Source organism: Myotis lucifugus, unplaced genomic scaffold, assembly GCF_000147115.1.
Source record: "Myotis lucifugus unplaced genomic scaffold, Myoluc2.0 scaffold_3843, whole genome shotgun sequence".
In the NCBI taxonomy this organism is placed as follows: domain Eukaryota; kingdom Metazoa; phylum Chordata; class Mammalia; order Chiroptera; family Vespertilionidae; genus Myotis; species Myotis lucifugus.
The window spans coordinates 1-13,920 of NW_005874891.1; the positions used below are offsets into that span (position 1 = coordinate 1).

Genomic DNA, 13,920 nt, shown 5'->3' on the forward strand with positions numbered 1-13,920 from the left:
ACTGTAATTATACACCCACCCCTGCATGTCTGTCTTCTAATCTTTGGTTTAAAATGATAAACTTAATGAGTGCTTATAGTAATAACTTCAAATAATGAGAGATTACATAACGACTTCCCCCCCCTCAGAGATAATCATTGATTAATAGTTGGAGGGCCTATCCCTGCCAGATTTTTCCATATGTCCAGACAAAATACAATTGTAATCTGTCTTTCGAACCACGCCACGACTCATGTATGGCGATAAAACCAAAATTTCATTTCAGTCTCCTACCACTTTAAAATTTGTTTAGTGGGGGCTATCTTCCTCTGCTTCTACATGAAGATTTGGACAGTTCCCAGGACTTTCCCTTTACTTCTTATGTAACAGATACCCCTATTACATTGTCACAAATGCAGTCTCTATTCAGCAATTAAAATGTTCAGTCACAAGTAACAGTAAAAGTCCAAAATGAACCCCTTTCCCCTCTCCTGGGTCTGTTACAGAGTCATATTCTTTCTTCTCTCTCCCTGCCTGCCTATTCTCCCACTCCACTCTCTTCCTGTTCACCCTTCCCCCAATTCTGCTCTCTCCATGCTAGTCTTTTCTCTGACTCTATTCTCTTTGTTCCCCATTTAACTATTTCCATGCTCACCTCTTCCTTCACTCACTACCGTTGTTTAGTTCCACTCTAACAAAAGTTGGAAGCAGGAGGGATTAGGAGATAGGACAATTTTTGTATGACTGGGTGGCTTCATATTCTCAGTTTAGTGGATGGTTAAACAGACTCACTTTTGGAAACATCTGTGGCTCTTGGGAGGCTCTCTCTCCTGTCATTTCTTTTTTTTTTAAATATATTTTATTGAGTTTTTACATAGAGGAAGGGAGAGAGATAGAGAGTTAGAAACATCGATCAGCTGCCTCCTGCACATCTCCCACTGGGGATGTGCCTGCAACCAAGGTACATGCCCTTGACCGGAATCGAACCTGGGACCTTTCAGTCCGCAGGCCGATGCTCTATCCACTGAGCCAAACCGGTTTCGGCTCTCCTGTCATTTCTATGACCTAGATAGATATCTCTCTATTTTGGGTAGTCCCTTGGGGCCAGCCCAAGAGCATAAATCCTATTGGTCAAGATCCAAGCTCATGCTGGCTGACTCATGCATGAAAAACACTCACGATACCTTGTCCCAACAAGCCTGTGTAGTAGTGCACGCTGATCCTAAGTCATCAGCTTCTCCTGGCTCACTCACCAAAGCCATTTCATTAGCCAGCTGTTCTTGGGCCTTGGACTGCTTTAGCTTTCTCAAATGTGAGTCAGGTGCTAGTCTTGATCTTCTGACCATAGGGAATGTACAAGCATCCCGCATTTTATTGCACTCCACTTTATTGCACTGTGCAGATATTTCAGTTTTTGCAAATTGAAGGTTTGTGGCAACCTTACATAGAGCATGTCTACCAGCACCATTTTCCCAACAGCATTTGCTTACTTTATGTTTCTGTGTCACGTTTTGGTAATTTTACACCACATTTCAAACTTTTCCATTATTATTCTATTTATTATGGTGATCTGTGATCAGTGATCTTCGATGTTACTATAGCAATTGTTTTGAGGGTGCCATGAACTACCTTTGTAAGACAGTGAATTTACTCTACAAACGTGTGTGTTCTGACTGCTCCACTGACCACCATTCCTCTATTGCTCTCCTCCTTGGGCCTCCCTATTCCCTGAGACACAACAATATGGAAATCAGGCCAACTAACCCTAAAATGGCACCTAGGTGTTTAAGTGAAAGGAAGAGTTGCGCATCTCTCACTTTAAGTTAAACGCTAGAAATGATTAAGCTTAGTGAAGAAGGCATGTTGAAAGCTGAGATAGGTCAAAAGCTAGGCTCCTCGTGCCAGTTAGCTAAGTTGTGAATGCAAAGGAAAAGTCTTTAAATGAAACGTGTCACTCCAGTGAATGCAAATGATAAGAAAGAGAACAGCCTTACTGCTGATATAAAGTTTTAGTGGTTTGGATAGAATATCAGACTAGCCACAAGATTCCCTAAACCAGACCTAATCCAGAAGCAAGGGCTTAACTCTCTTCAGTTTTGCTGAAGGGTGAGAGAGGGGAGAAAATTGCAGGAAAAAAGTCTGAAGCTAGCAGAGGTTGGTTCATGAGGTTTAAGGAAAGAAGCCATCTCCATAACATAAAAGTGCACAATGAAACTGCAAGTGCTGATGCAGAAGCTGCAGCAAATTATCCAGAAGATCTAGCTAAGATGACTAATGAAGGGGGCTACACAAAACAGATTTTCAATGCAGATGAAACAGCCTCATATTGAAGAAGATGTCATCTAGGACTTTCATAGCTAGAGGAAAAGTTAATGCCTAGCTTCAAAGCTTCAAAGGACAGGCTGACTCTCTTGCTAAAGGCTAATGCAGCTGGTGATTTTAAGTTGAAGCCAGTGCTCATTTACCATTCCAAAAATTTCTAGGGCCCTTAAGAATTAGCTAAATTTACTCTGCCTGTGCTCTATAAATTGAACAACAAAGCTCGGATGGCAGCACACTTGCTTACAACATGGCTTACTGAATATTTTAAGCCCCTGTTGAGACTTACTACTCAGATAAAATGCTTCTTTTCAAAATATTACTGCTTATTGACAATGCACCTGGTCACCCAGGAGCTCTGATGGAAATGTACAATGAGAGTAACGTTATTTTCATGCTTGCTAACAATAGTGGGGAAGGGCATGTAATAAGAATAGAGCCATAGTTGTCTAATAATTATTCACCTTACTATCTATAGATGAGAAGTTTTCTTACAGACCCTGGGAAACTGGAGGATGAAACAAGTCTGTAAAAAGATAAGATGCTCGATGGGTCCATCACTCAGAAAATAAATACATTTTGAGAACAGACCAAGGACAGGACATTTTGATTTGGTTGCTGTGCCTGGACCCTGACCTCTCCGGGAGTTTTTCTCAGGAATGCTGACCATTCTCTGGTCCCAGGAACAGGCTGAGCTGCTTGTAACATCATAGAAAATTAGGCACCTTGTTATTGGACTTTGAGCTCCAGAAGGCTGGACTTCAGGCCCTCCCCTCCCCTTTCCACGTTACATGTAGCTATTTTCTCCCTCAGCCAGCTGGCAAGGGGGAGTGAGATCAGAATCTCCAGGGTGACGGACTGCTCTCCCCATACTGCCGGCATTATTGGAATAAATGCTCATATATGATTCAACCCTGTCTCTGCTTAATCTGGTCCAAGTAGTGACAGGCAGCCTCGGGTCCATTGTGTCTGGTTTCACTAACACAGAATACATTCTGCAGCCCATGAATCAAGAAGTAATTTTAACTTTCAGATCTTACTATTTAAGAAGTATATGTCATAAGGCTATAGCTGATACAGATGGTGATTCCTCTGATGAATCTGGGCAAAGTAGGTTGAAAACCTTCTGAAAAGGATTCATTGTTGTAGATGCAATTCTTTTTTGACAGTACCTTCTTATTCTAGCAAAATCCTCTTTATCGTCCCCACTTCTCATTCTAGCTTCTTGTGAGAGTACTGTACACTTACTAGCTCTATTTTTTTTTAACCTCTGTTCACTGGACAATGTACACAAATTGATTGCTTTTCTAATTACTCCCTGGTCATCTCTCCTGTTACTATAATTACTAACTTCTTTGTTGATAAACCCATTGGACACTTCCTAGATCTCATCTTACATAGGAAGAGATTTCTAAATAAACAGACATCAGCAGATGCCAATGACAACGAGGCAAGCAATACCCCAGAGAATGAGAGCACAAAAGCCGGATCATTCTATCTGTCCTTTGAGCAACAGAAATGTCTTGCCACATTCTCACTAGAGGAACCATTTATGGTGTCTCACAGGATAATGCAAAAACAGACTCCTTGGAGGAGACTGCTAGCCTGCCTGTCTGTGACAAGGAGGATGTGAAAAACCCCTTGTTCAAGCTGATCTATGAATCAAGAGCCTTGTGTATGCACATATAGATGCATAATGGTGTCTGCACATTTTCTTAAGTTAGCAATTATTTTCTCTAGTGGAGGGTAGTCTGTGGGTAGGGACAAAATGGGAGACAGTGTGGGTCCTGCACATGGCCACATATGTACCCTTGGGAAAGCACAGCTCTGCCTTCTGCTGTAGGTTCCTACCCTGGCAATTCACCTGCAAAGGGAGTTTTTAATTTTCTTCCTTTAGTTTCCTATTCCCTGGGATCCAGGCGTGGAGGTTCATAGAAATAATGTCACCCACTGCTGTCAGGGAAAGGGCCTAGTTCTTGACAAAATGTTTTAATTATCAGCCTTTACCCATGGAATGCCAGCACTGGTCAGGCCAAAATTCAGGTTGAGTGAGGCTGAAATAGGGACAAAGTTTCCTGCCTAAGATAATCTAGAGCGCTAAAAGCAAGAAGCACAGCCAAGTCTGTCATACTGAAAAAGCATAAGCTCGAATGAAACAAAGCCAAGTCCAAACGATGAAACACGGAGCCAGAACAAAGAACCAGAGTGGGAAACTAGACAGAGATGGGCAGGTTAGCTTGACTAAGTGATCCAGAGTGGAATATAGCATACGGGTAGCAGTCAACTATTTGCTAGTGTAACCCAGGCAGATCATTGTAGGTGTTATTCTAACAATCGGGAACGAAAGAGGTTTTTCTTCTGGCCAAGAAGTCTCATATTTAGTGGGATGTTTTAAAGAAGAGAGTATAAAGTCAACAGATCCAGGTTTTGAAATACAGCACTTAATTAAAATAGCATGACATTCATAAAGAAAAATATGATCTAAAATCTGGAAAGAGAATGTGGGTGAAATACTTAGACTAGAAATGTAGAAATGGGGGAAACTGACATATAAGTCTACTTAAAAGCACTTCACTAGAGAATGGAACACCAAATCCATAGGAATACACACCTTTAGAAGAATAAGGAGGGAGAGAAGGTAGTACAGGAGCAGGTAAAGATACAGGAAAAAGGTTGAAAGAGGCAAGAATAGTGTATATCACGAGCCAGGAAGAAAATTTCAAAAAAGTAAAGTCAACACAGTCAAATACAAGATCATAGGAGACAATAACTGTGGTTTTTAGCCACTGGATTTGACTGGAAGGAAGTTAGTGGTACTCTCCCAGAAAAAATGTTAGTAACACAATCAGGATATATCACCAAGGTGAGCACAAGAATAAGAACCAGGGCTATGGGTTTTAGACAATTTTAAAAAGTTTGATAACGAAAGAAAAAAGAAAAACTGAAAAGTAGGTAAAAATGGCAGAGATATGGAAAAGAAAGATTTAAAGACTACCAAGAGAGGATGTGTAAATAAAAAAAATAGAAAATGCTATGTGGAGGTTTGCAACATAAAGGTATTATGTACATTCAAACTAACACCTTCAAAATAACTTTTGTGCTGTGCTAATTTTTAAATAATAAGTATATATTATCTGTTTAATCAGAAAAAAATAAGAGAGCCATTTCCACTTTGTGAAAAAGTCAAATATGAACTAGATTTTTAAGAAGTGTTCAATATTCTTTAAATCCAGAGAGAGATATTTGTAGCACACTCAGTGGAGTATTTCAAAAGTGACTATTTGCCTTCACTCAGTAGCAAATATTGAAATGCTTGCTTCTCACCTGGACGAGTGTCCAGTGGGCTGTCTCTTTCCATCATCCACTGCTCTTCTTGCTCCAACTGAGTGATCACCTCTGGCTTATAAAGTTGATGACCTATTCATGGGGGGAAAAATGTATCTCAGAAATTTATACTGGAAACAAAGAAATTTTTAGTCTTGAAAGGCAGCAAAATAAAGGTGCCCACCTCAAACTCAACCTCAAGACTTTTTACCTGAGGAGAAAGAGCAGGACCCAAAGGTCTCTGTCTATGAAACTGATTAGCATTCTTCTGTCCCGCCTGAACTATATTCACAAAAGCTTTGGAGGTTTTCACTACTTGAGAAAATAGAGTAGTCCCCCTAATCCTTGATTTCACTTTTTGCAGATTCAGTTACCCACGATCAACCATGGTCCAAAAATATTAAATGAAAAATTCCAGAAACAAACAATTCATAGTTTCATTTTTTATTTTTATTATTTTAACTTTAAAAAATATTTTTATTGCTTTCAGAGAGGAAGGGAGAGAAAGAGAGAGAGAGAGAAACATCAATGATGTTTGAGAATCATTGATGGGCTGCTTCCTGCACGCCCCCTATTGGAGACCAAGAATGTGCCCTGACCAGGAATCGAACTGTGACCTCCTGGTTCACAGGTCAATGCTCAATCCCTGAGGCACACTAACTGGGCTATTTTTTTTTAAACTTTTAAAATTAAATTTATTGGGGTGACATTGGTTAATAAAATTATATAGGTTTCAAATGTACAGTTCTATGATGCATCATCTGCCTATTGAATTGAGTATTTACCACCGAGAGTCAAATCTCCTTTCATCACCATATATTTGACCCCTTTACCCTTTACTACCTCCCATCCCTCTTCCCTCTGGTAACCACCATGTTGTCTGTGTATATGAGGTTTTATATATTTGTTTGTCTTATTTGCTCATTTGTTGCTTTCAGTTTTATATCACACATCTGAGTGAAGTCATTTGTTCTTGACTTTTTCTGACTTACTTTGCTTAGCATGACATTCTCAAGATCCACCCATGTTCACCATACTGTTGTCTGTCTACGAGGTTTTTGTTGTTGTTGTTTAATCCCTTCATCTTTTTCACCCAGCCCCCCTACTCCCTCCCCTCTGACAGCTATGAGTCTGTTTCTATTTTGTTAATTTATTATGTTCATTAGATTCCACATATAAGTGAAATCACATGGTGTTTGTCTGTCTCTGACTGGCTATTTCACTTAGCATAATACATTTCAGAAACTGTGATAAAATCTTGCACCATCACCTCTATCCCGCCCAGGACATGAATCATCCCTTTGTCCAGCATATCAACATTGTAGATGCTCCAGGCCTATTGGTCACTTAGTAGGCATCTTGGTTATCAAACCAACTGTCTTGGTATCAAAGTGCTTATGCTCTGGTAACAGTTACTTTACATAATTATGGCCCCAAAGTACAAAGGTAGTGATGCTAGCAATTCAGATATGCCGAATAAAAGCCATAAAGTTCTTTCTTCAAGTAAAAAATTTAATAAGGAAAGAAAAAAATTATATGCTGAAGTTGTTTAGATTTATGGTAGGGAGCACATCTTCTATCCATGAAATTGTGAAGAAAAAAGAAATTCGTGCTAGCTTTGCTGTCACACCTCAAACCACAAAAGTTATAGCTAGAATATGGAAGTGCTTAGTTCAGATGGACGAGGCATTAAACTTTATCATAGGTATGTATGAATAGGGAAAACATAGTATATGTAGGATTCAGTACTAGCCATGGTTTCAGGCATCCCCTCAGATAAGGGGGGGGGACTACTATAAACCCATTGGAATGGCTTCCAGTTTTACAGGGTCTCCCTCCTTACCCAGAGCGACCAGATTCCTGTAGTTTTCTAGCATCACATCTCGGTAGAGGTTCTTCTGAGCAGGGCACAGCTGGTCCCATTCCTCCCCGGTGAAGTCCACAGCCACGTCCTGGAATGTCAGGGACTCCTGAAACATCAAGTACATCCCTGCTCAGCCAGAAACAGTTTTTTAAAAAACTGAGCCCTTAGGGGAAGGAGCAAAGGTAGAGCAGGAGACAAAGGTTAGGCTGTGTAAGCCATTGTGCTGAGAGCCTTTCAGGGCTCTGAGTAATCCAGGTCAAAATTTTTTTTTTTTAATATATTTTATTGATTTTTTACAGAGAGGAAGGGAGAGAGATAGAGAGTTAGAAACATCGATGAGAGAGAAACATCGATCAGCTGCCTCCTGCACATCTCCTACTGGGGATGTGCCCGCAACCCAGGTACATGCCCTTGACCGGAATCGAACCTGGGACCTTTCAGTCCGCAGGCCGACGCTCTATCCACTGAGCCAAACCGGTTTCGGCCCAGGTCAAAATTTTTGAGACAACACTGAGTGCCTATCTTTCTATCATCTTTCAAGACAGATAAAAACATACATGAAGTAATGCTTGTTTTTCAGCTTTTTATAATCTGTTGCAGGGGAATCTCAGATCATCTAAACAATTAAAAAACAATATGGGAAATTCATGCTACAAGGTTTCAGAAGTGACAGAATTCAGGATATGCTGAAATAGTGAAAGTAGATATCGAGTTGGTGTATCTTGTGCAGTTCTTAAAAGTTTTAAGATTTGGACAGAAGAGGAGAAAGGATATTTCAGTGTCTTAAAAAAAAGTGAAAATAACCAGGGCAAATAGGTTAAGAGTAAAAGGCATATGATGCATGTCGATATCAGTAAAAGAAACTGTCTTGTTACAGGTAGGAATTTCAAATAAAAAGGGTAACATCTATATTTCCTCCATTATCAATGCTGCCTAAGCAACCCTTTTGCTCTAAGAGCAACATACTGACACACAACATACATATACCTCCTTCTCCTTCCTTCCTAACACTCCCCCACCCCAATACAATCTACTTCATGGGTACAATAATTCCAATTATTTAAGAGTGTGGTGTTCCAAACAAGTGTTCTTTCCTAAAAGTTAAGATTCAATATTTCAGGACAGTATTGGTTTTTACACTTGTTTACATATGCCTAAAAAGCTCGTTTCTACTTCCTTTTTTTAAAAATGTATTTTATTGATTTTTTACAGAGAGGAAGGGAGAGGGATAGAGAGTTAGAAACATCGATGAGAGAAAAACATTGACCAGCTGCCTCCTGCACCCCTCCTACTGGGGATGTGCCCGCAACCAAGATACATGCCCTTGACCGGAACCGAACCTGGGACCTTTCAGTCTGCAGGCCAACGCTCTATCCACTGAGCCAAATCGGTTTGGCTCTACTTCCTTTTATAACTTCTATATATCCTCACATTTCACTTTAAATTTTGCTTCTCCATAGAGTTCTTCCCTGACTCCTTAATGCACATTCACAGCACCTTATTCTTATTTTGTATAATATACATCTCAATTTGCAATTTATTATTATATTTGCTGAATGACTGTCTCTGTTAGACTATAAGCCACTTGGGCTTAGGACCATGTTTGCTTTGCTCATTGACATATACCTGATGCCACACATAATTTCTGGCACAGTGGCTGCTCAATAATATTTGTTGAAGGAATGAATCATCTTCTTTCGTAACACAATAAATGGTTCTGGAAAATTAAAACAAACTCCTCTGGCTAGAATGCCAAGAGGCACATAAGCCACATTAGTTTTCAATGTCTTTTTGTTCCTGTCTGTGGGGAGCTTTATAATTAAGCATAAACTGAATGAATCTATTCCTTGCAGACCTAAGATCCCAAAATACTAATGCACCAAATAAGTGCTCAGCTCTAGCTATTGGTCTCCTATTGTCTTAGCTCTTGCTCAAGTTTTATTTCCTTTTGCAATGGTTCAGTCTTCTCTAATTTCCAAACCCTACCTGATATCAGCACACGTTAAAACTCTACCTTCTTCATGAAGTCTTCCCTCGTCCCTCCAGTTTCAATCAGATTTCTCCCTTCTCTGAGTAATTCTTGTATTTGTTATCTCTTGCATGCATAACAGCATCCAACATTCTACTTACACTTTTAGAATATTAATTGTGTGATGTAGGCATTTAAAAATCTCTTCCAATGAGTTTATTTGCTATGTACAGATAATGATTATCTCATAGAATTTGGAACAATAGAAGTCCTCTATGTGAAGCAACTAAGACTGATATCTCATGTGCTAAGCAAAAAAGCTGGTTAAAGTAGAGATCCATAAAAGATATCTTAAACATATTATTTTAATTTAAAATATATACATGTATATTTTTGGCTAACCTTTTGATGTAAAGCGAACCTTTGTCTATGAGAGTGATTTTAATGACTAAGTGTCCATACCCATAATGTATCAGTTTCTGGTTCATTAAAGTGGAACAAGCAAATGACACTTGGGAAATAATGTAGGCATAGGATCCTCTGAGATTTTTATGATCTTTCCATCTGTGTTTTACAGTTTTGCTCACACCTAATTTGACAGCAATTTTTAAAAAATGGCATTTACTGAATCTTTCCAAAACATTCAACTAGTTTTCATAGAAACGAACAGTTATATCTCTTCAGTTTACATAATATTTAATCAAACTATAGAATTGTTAACAACAGGTTTAAACAGGTTTGGGGGAAGCTATAACGGGTTCTGGATAAAAATTAACTTGTGGCAGCAGATGTCCTCAGGCGTACTGGGTAATGCTATTAGTTCCAAGCAGTCACAGTGACCTGAGCATCATTCATTGCTTACAGTGTGGTTGGAATTCTGGTGAGCTGTGTAAGTGAAGGGTGATTATAAGACAGTCTATGGCTTCTTTTCTTTTATTTTATTTTTTCAACATCTAGCACTGACATGAGTACTTGATTTGGTAAAAATTCTGGAGGGAAAAAGAGCTATAAAGGAGTATATAAGGTGGATGGGGAACATCCAATAGAGATTATCATCTGTCACAAGAGTTGAAAGGGCTCTGGAGTTTGGGGGCTTAGCACTTCTGAGAATAGAAAAGTGAAAGTGCCCACATTCTAAGGACTACAATAGTATTTTCGAGGAGAGTAAAACTAAACTTACCTTGGACCTGACTATCTGTGGCCTATCATTCATTTCCTTCTCTTCCATGTTCCCCTCCTGAAAAGGTACAGCATTCTGAGAAGGCATAAATAGGAAAAAGAAAAAAAAAGCATCTTGTCAATACATGGTATTAAGATTGAACCTAGCCCTGGCTGGTTTGGCTCACTGGATAGAGCGTCGGCCTGGGGACTGAAGGGTCCCAGGTTCGATTCTGGTCAAATGCATGTACCTTGGTCGCAGGCACATCCCCAGTAGGGGGTGTGCAGGAGGCAGCTGATCGATGTTTCTCTCTAATCGATGTTTCTAACTCTCTATCCCTCTCCCTTCCTCTCTGTAAAAAATCAATAAAATATATTTTAAAAAAAGATTGAACCTAAAACTTGGAGCTTTTGCTTTGTGTTAAGATGACAGACAGTTTATTTATTTATTTATTTATTTATTTATTTAAAAAATATATTTTTATTGATTTTTAGAGAAAGAGGAAGGGACAGTGAGAGAGGAAGGGGAGACGAGAGAGAGAGAGAGAGAGAGAGAGAGAGAGAGAGAGAGAGAGAGAGAGATATGAGAAAGAAACACCAATCAGATGCCTCTTGCATGCACCCCAACTGGAGATTGAACCTGCAACCTGGGCTTGTGCTCTGAATGGAAATCAAACTGGTGACATTTTGGTGCACGGGATGACGTTCAACCAACTGAGCCACAACCAGCCAGAGCTATCTTTCACTTTTATTGCTACTTCCTATAGTTATTTAAAATCATTTAATGTCTCTTCCAACATTAAAAACCTTCACTGGCTACATAAGCCTTTGCACCCACCATCCTTTCTTTTTCAAGACAACATTCTTCAAAGGATTGTCCATACTTGTGTCTACATCCTCATTACCCACTGATTTTTCAATTCTCTATAATGTTGCTCCTGTTCTGCTATCAGAACTCCACTGAAATTTCCCTGGTTAGTAATATAAAAAAACCTTTAGGTTGCTCATGCGGTAGACTTCATTATTTAAGGGTTGAAGGTATCTGATATTGCTGACAGCTGTGTCTTGCTTTACTTCCATGGTCTCTCTCAGTGGGCTATGCTCTAATCCCTTTTCCTCTGCCTACCATTTATATATTGTTTTTCCTTATAATTTCCAAAATCTATTCTTGTCCTCTCCACAGTTGAAAGAAAGAAATCTTTAAAAGATATAAACCATACCTAAAAAGAAGAGTTCACTTTCTCAAATGTCAAGGCAGAGAAACAATCCATCAACCATGAATAACTATGGTAACAAATTAGCTCAGAAAGAAAATGAAAACTCTCCAGAAACCAAACTAAAAAACATGGAAAACTGTGATTTAGATGACAGAGAATTCAAGATTGTAGTTTTGAAAAAACTCAATGATATAGAAGAAAACTCAGAAAAGCAGTTCAATGAGCTCTGGAATAAAACAAATGAACAAAAGAAGTACTTTACCAAAGAGATTGAAACTATAAGATGAACCAAACATAAATCCTGGGGCTGAAGAACTCAATAAATGGGATGAAGAATGAATCAGAGAGCACGGGAAACAGAGAAGACCAGATGGAAGAGAGAATTAGTGAGCTCTAACATAGAAATGTAGAAATGACTCAGGTGGAGGAAGAGAGGGCACTGAGAGTTAAAAAAAGAAAGATGAAAAAACTCTATGAGAACTATTTGATTCCATTAGAAAAAGCAATATAAGAATGATGGGTATACCAGAAGGAGAAGATGGGAGAAAAGAACAGAGAGCCTATTCAAACAAATAATTGATGAGAACTTCCAAAACCCAGGCAAAGAGCTGAACTTTCGCATTCAGGAAGCTTTCAGAACACCTAATTATCTCAATGCAAAAAGACCTCCAAGACCCATTAAATTAAAGCTGTCAGAAGGTAGTGACAAAGAAAGAAATCTCCAGGGAGCCGGGGAAAGAAGACAGTAACCTACAGGTATAAAGGAGATCCCATTAGATTATCATCATATTTTTCAGCAGAAACCTGACATGGTAGGAGAGAGTGGAATGAAATATTTAAAAATTTAAGAGAGAAACCAGCAGCCATGAATAAATATATCCAGAGAAGCTACCCTTTATATATGAAGGAGAAATAAAGACTTTTCCCGACAAAAGCTGAGGGAATTTACCACAAGACCTGTATTACAACAAATGTTGAAAAGAGCTCTTCTACCAGAAACAAAAAGATATGAAACTCTGAGTCAGACTGCAAACACACAGACAAAGGAAGGAAATTACAACTCTATTTCAGAATAGGGTTTTAATTATTTAATTATAGCATAATGGTTAAAAGGGAAAAGCACTTAAAGGTCTCTAATTTCTGCAATTTGGAAATGAACACAGAGCACAAAATGGAATAATTTGTTACAACAAGAACATAAAAGATAAAGGGGAAAGGGCTGAACTTGCATAAGTGAATGAAGATGATGCAATCAGAAAAAAGGACTATTGTTATGTTTGAAACTTTTTTTACATAACCTAATGATAACCACTCACACACACAAAATCTGGAGTTGAGACACATAACATAAAAAAAGATAAACAGTGGAAAAACTCATAGAAAGTCACCAAACTAATATAGCAGACAGAAACACAAGAAAAAAACAAACAATGGAGATACAGGGCCACCAGAAAACAAGAACTAAAATGGCTATAGTAAATCCTCGTATATCAATAATCATCCTAAATGTAAATGGACAGAACACACCAATCAAAATGCAAAGTGTAGTGGGGGGAAGACCCAACTATATGCTACCTTCAGGAGACCCATCTCAGCTACAAAGACAAACATAGGCTCAAAGTGAAAGGGTGGAAGATGATACTTCAAGCAAATGGCATCCAGAGAAAAGTGAGTGTATCAGTACTTAGAAAATAATAGGTTTCAAGATAAATGTGACAAGAGACAAAGATGAGCATTTTATAATGTTAAAAGGGACAGTTCATCAAGAAGACATAACACTTATTAGTATATATGCACCAATGCTGGACATACCAAAATTATAAAGCAATCACTAACAGAATTGAAGAGAGAAAAATGACAAAAACACCATTATAGTAAGGGACCTGAATACTCCATTGACAACAATGGATAGATCATCCAAACAGTAAATAAATCCTATCTAATAAAAGGCAAAAAGGGTAATTGACCGTACCTTTGCTATGCTTCCCATTGGCTAATCAGGGCGATATGCAAATTAACCACCGACAAAGATGGTGGTTAATTTGCATACATAGGCTCCAAGCGGTGGCACAAAGCCAAACGTACCCGAA

At 38.8% G+C, this 13,920-nt stretch overlaps 1 protein-coding gene across 1 annotated transcript; it reads right to left on the bottom strand.

Annotated features, from left to right (window-relative positions):
- Nucleotides 1-5,575: 5,575 nt before the first annotated feature.
- On the bottom strand, nt 5,576-11,693 carry LOC106695857 (zinc finger protein 713-like). Its single transcript, XM_014450799.2, has 4 exons — nt 11,607-11,693; nt 10,636-10,710; nt 7,466-7,592; nt 5,576-5,715 (listed from the first exon to the last, which is right to left on the bottom strand). Exons 1-4 carry the CDS (start codon nt 11,691-11,693, stop codon nt 5,576-5,578), a joined length of 429 nt encoding a protein of 142 aa, XP_014306285.2.
- Nucleotides 11,694-13,920: the final 2,227 nt, after the last annotated feature.

Coding starts and splice junctions, on each gene's coding strand:
- LOC106695857 (XM_014450799.2), bottom strand. CDS start 11,693: ATGGAAGTAAAGCAAGACACAGCTGTCAGCAATATCAGATACCTTCAA. Junction 7,593..10,635: donor CACAGATAGTCAGGTCCAAG/GTAAGTTTAGTT, acceptor TTGATGTTTCAG/GAGTCCCTGACATTCCAGGA. Junction 5,716..7,465: donor CAGGAATCTGGTCGCTCTGG/GTAAGGAGGGAG, acceptor CCCCATGAATAG/GTCATCAACTTTATAAGCCA.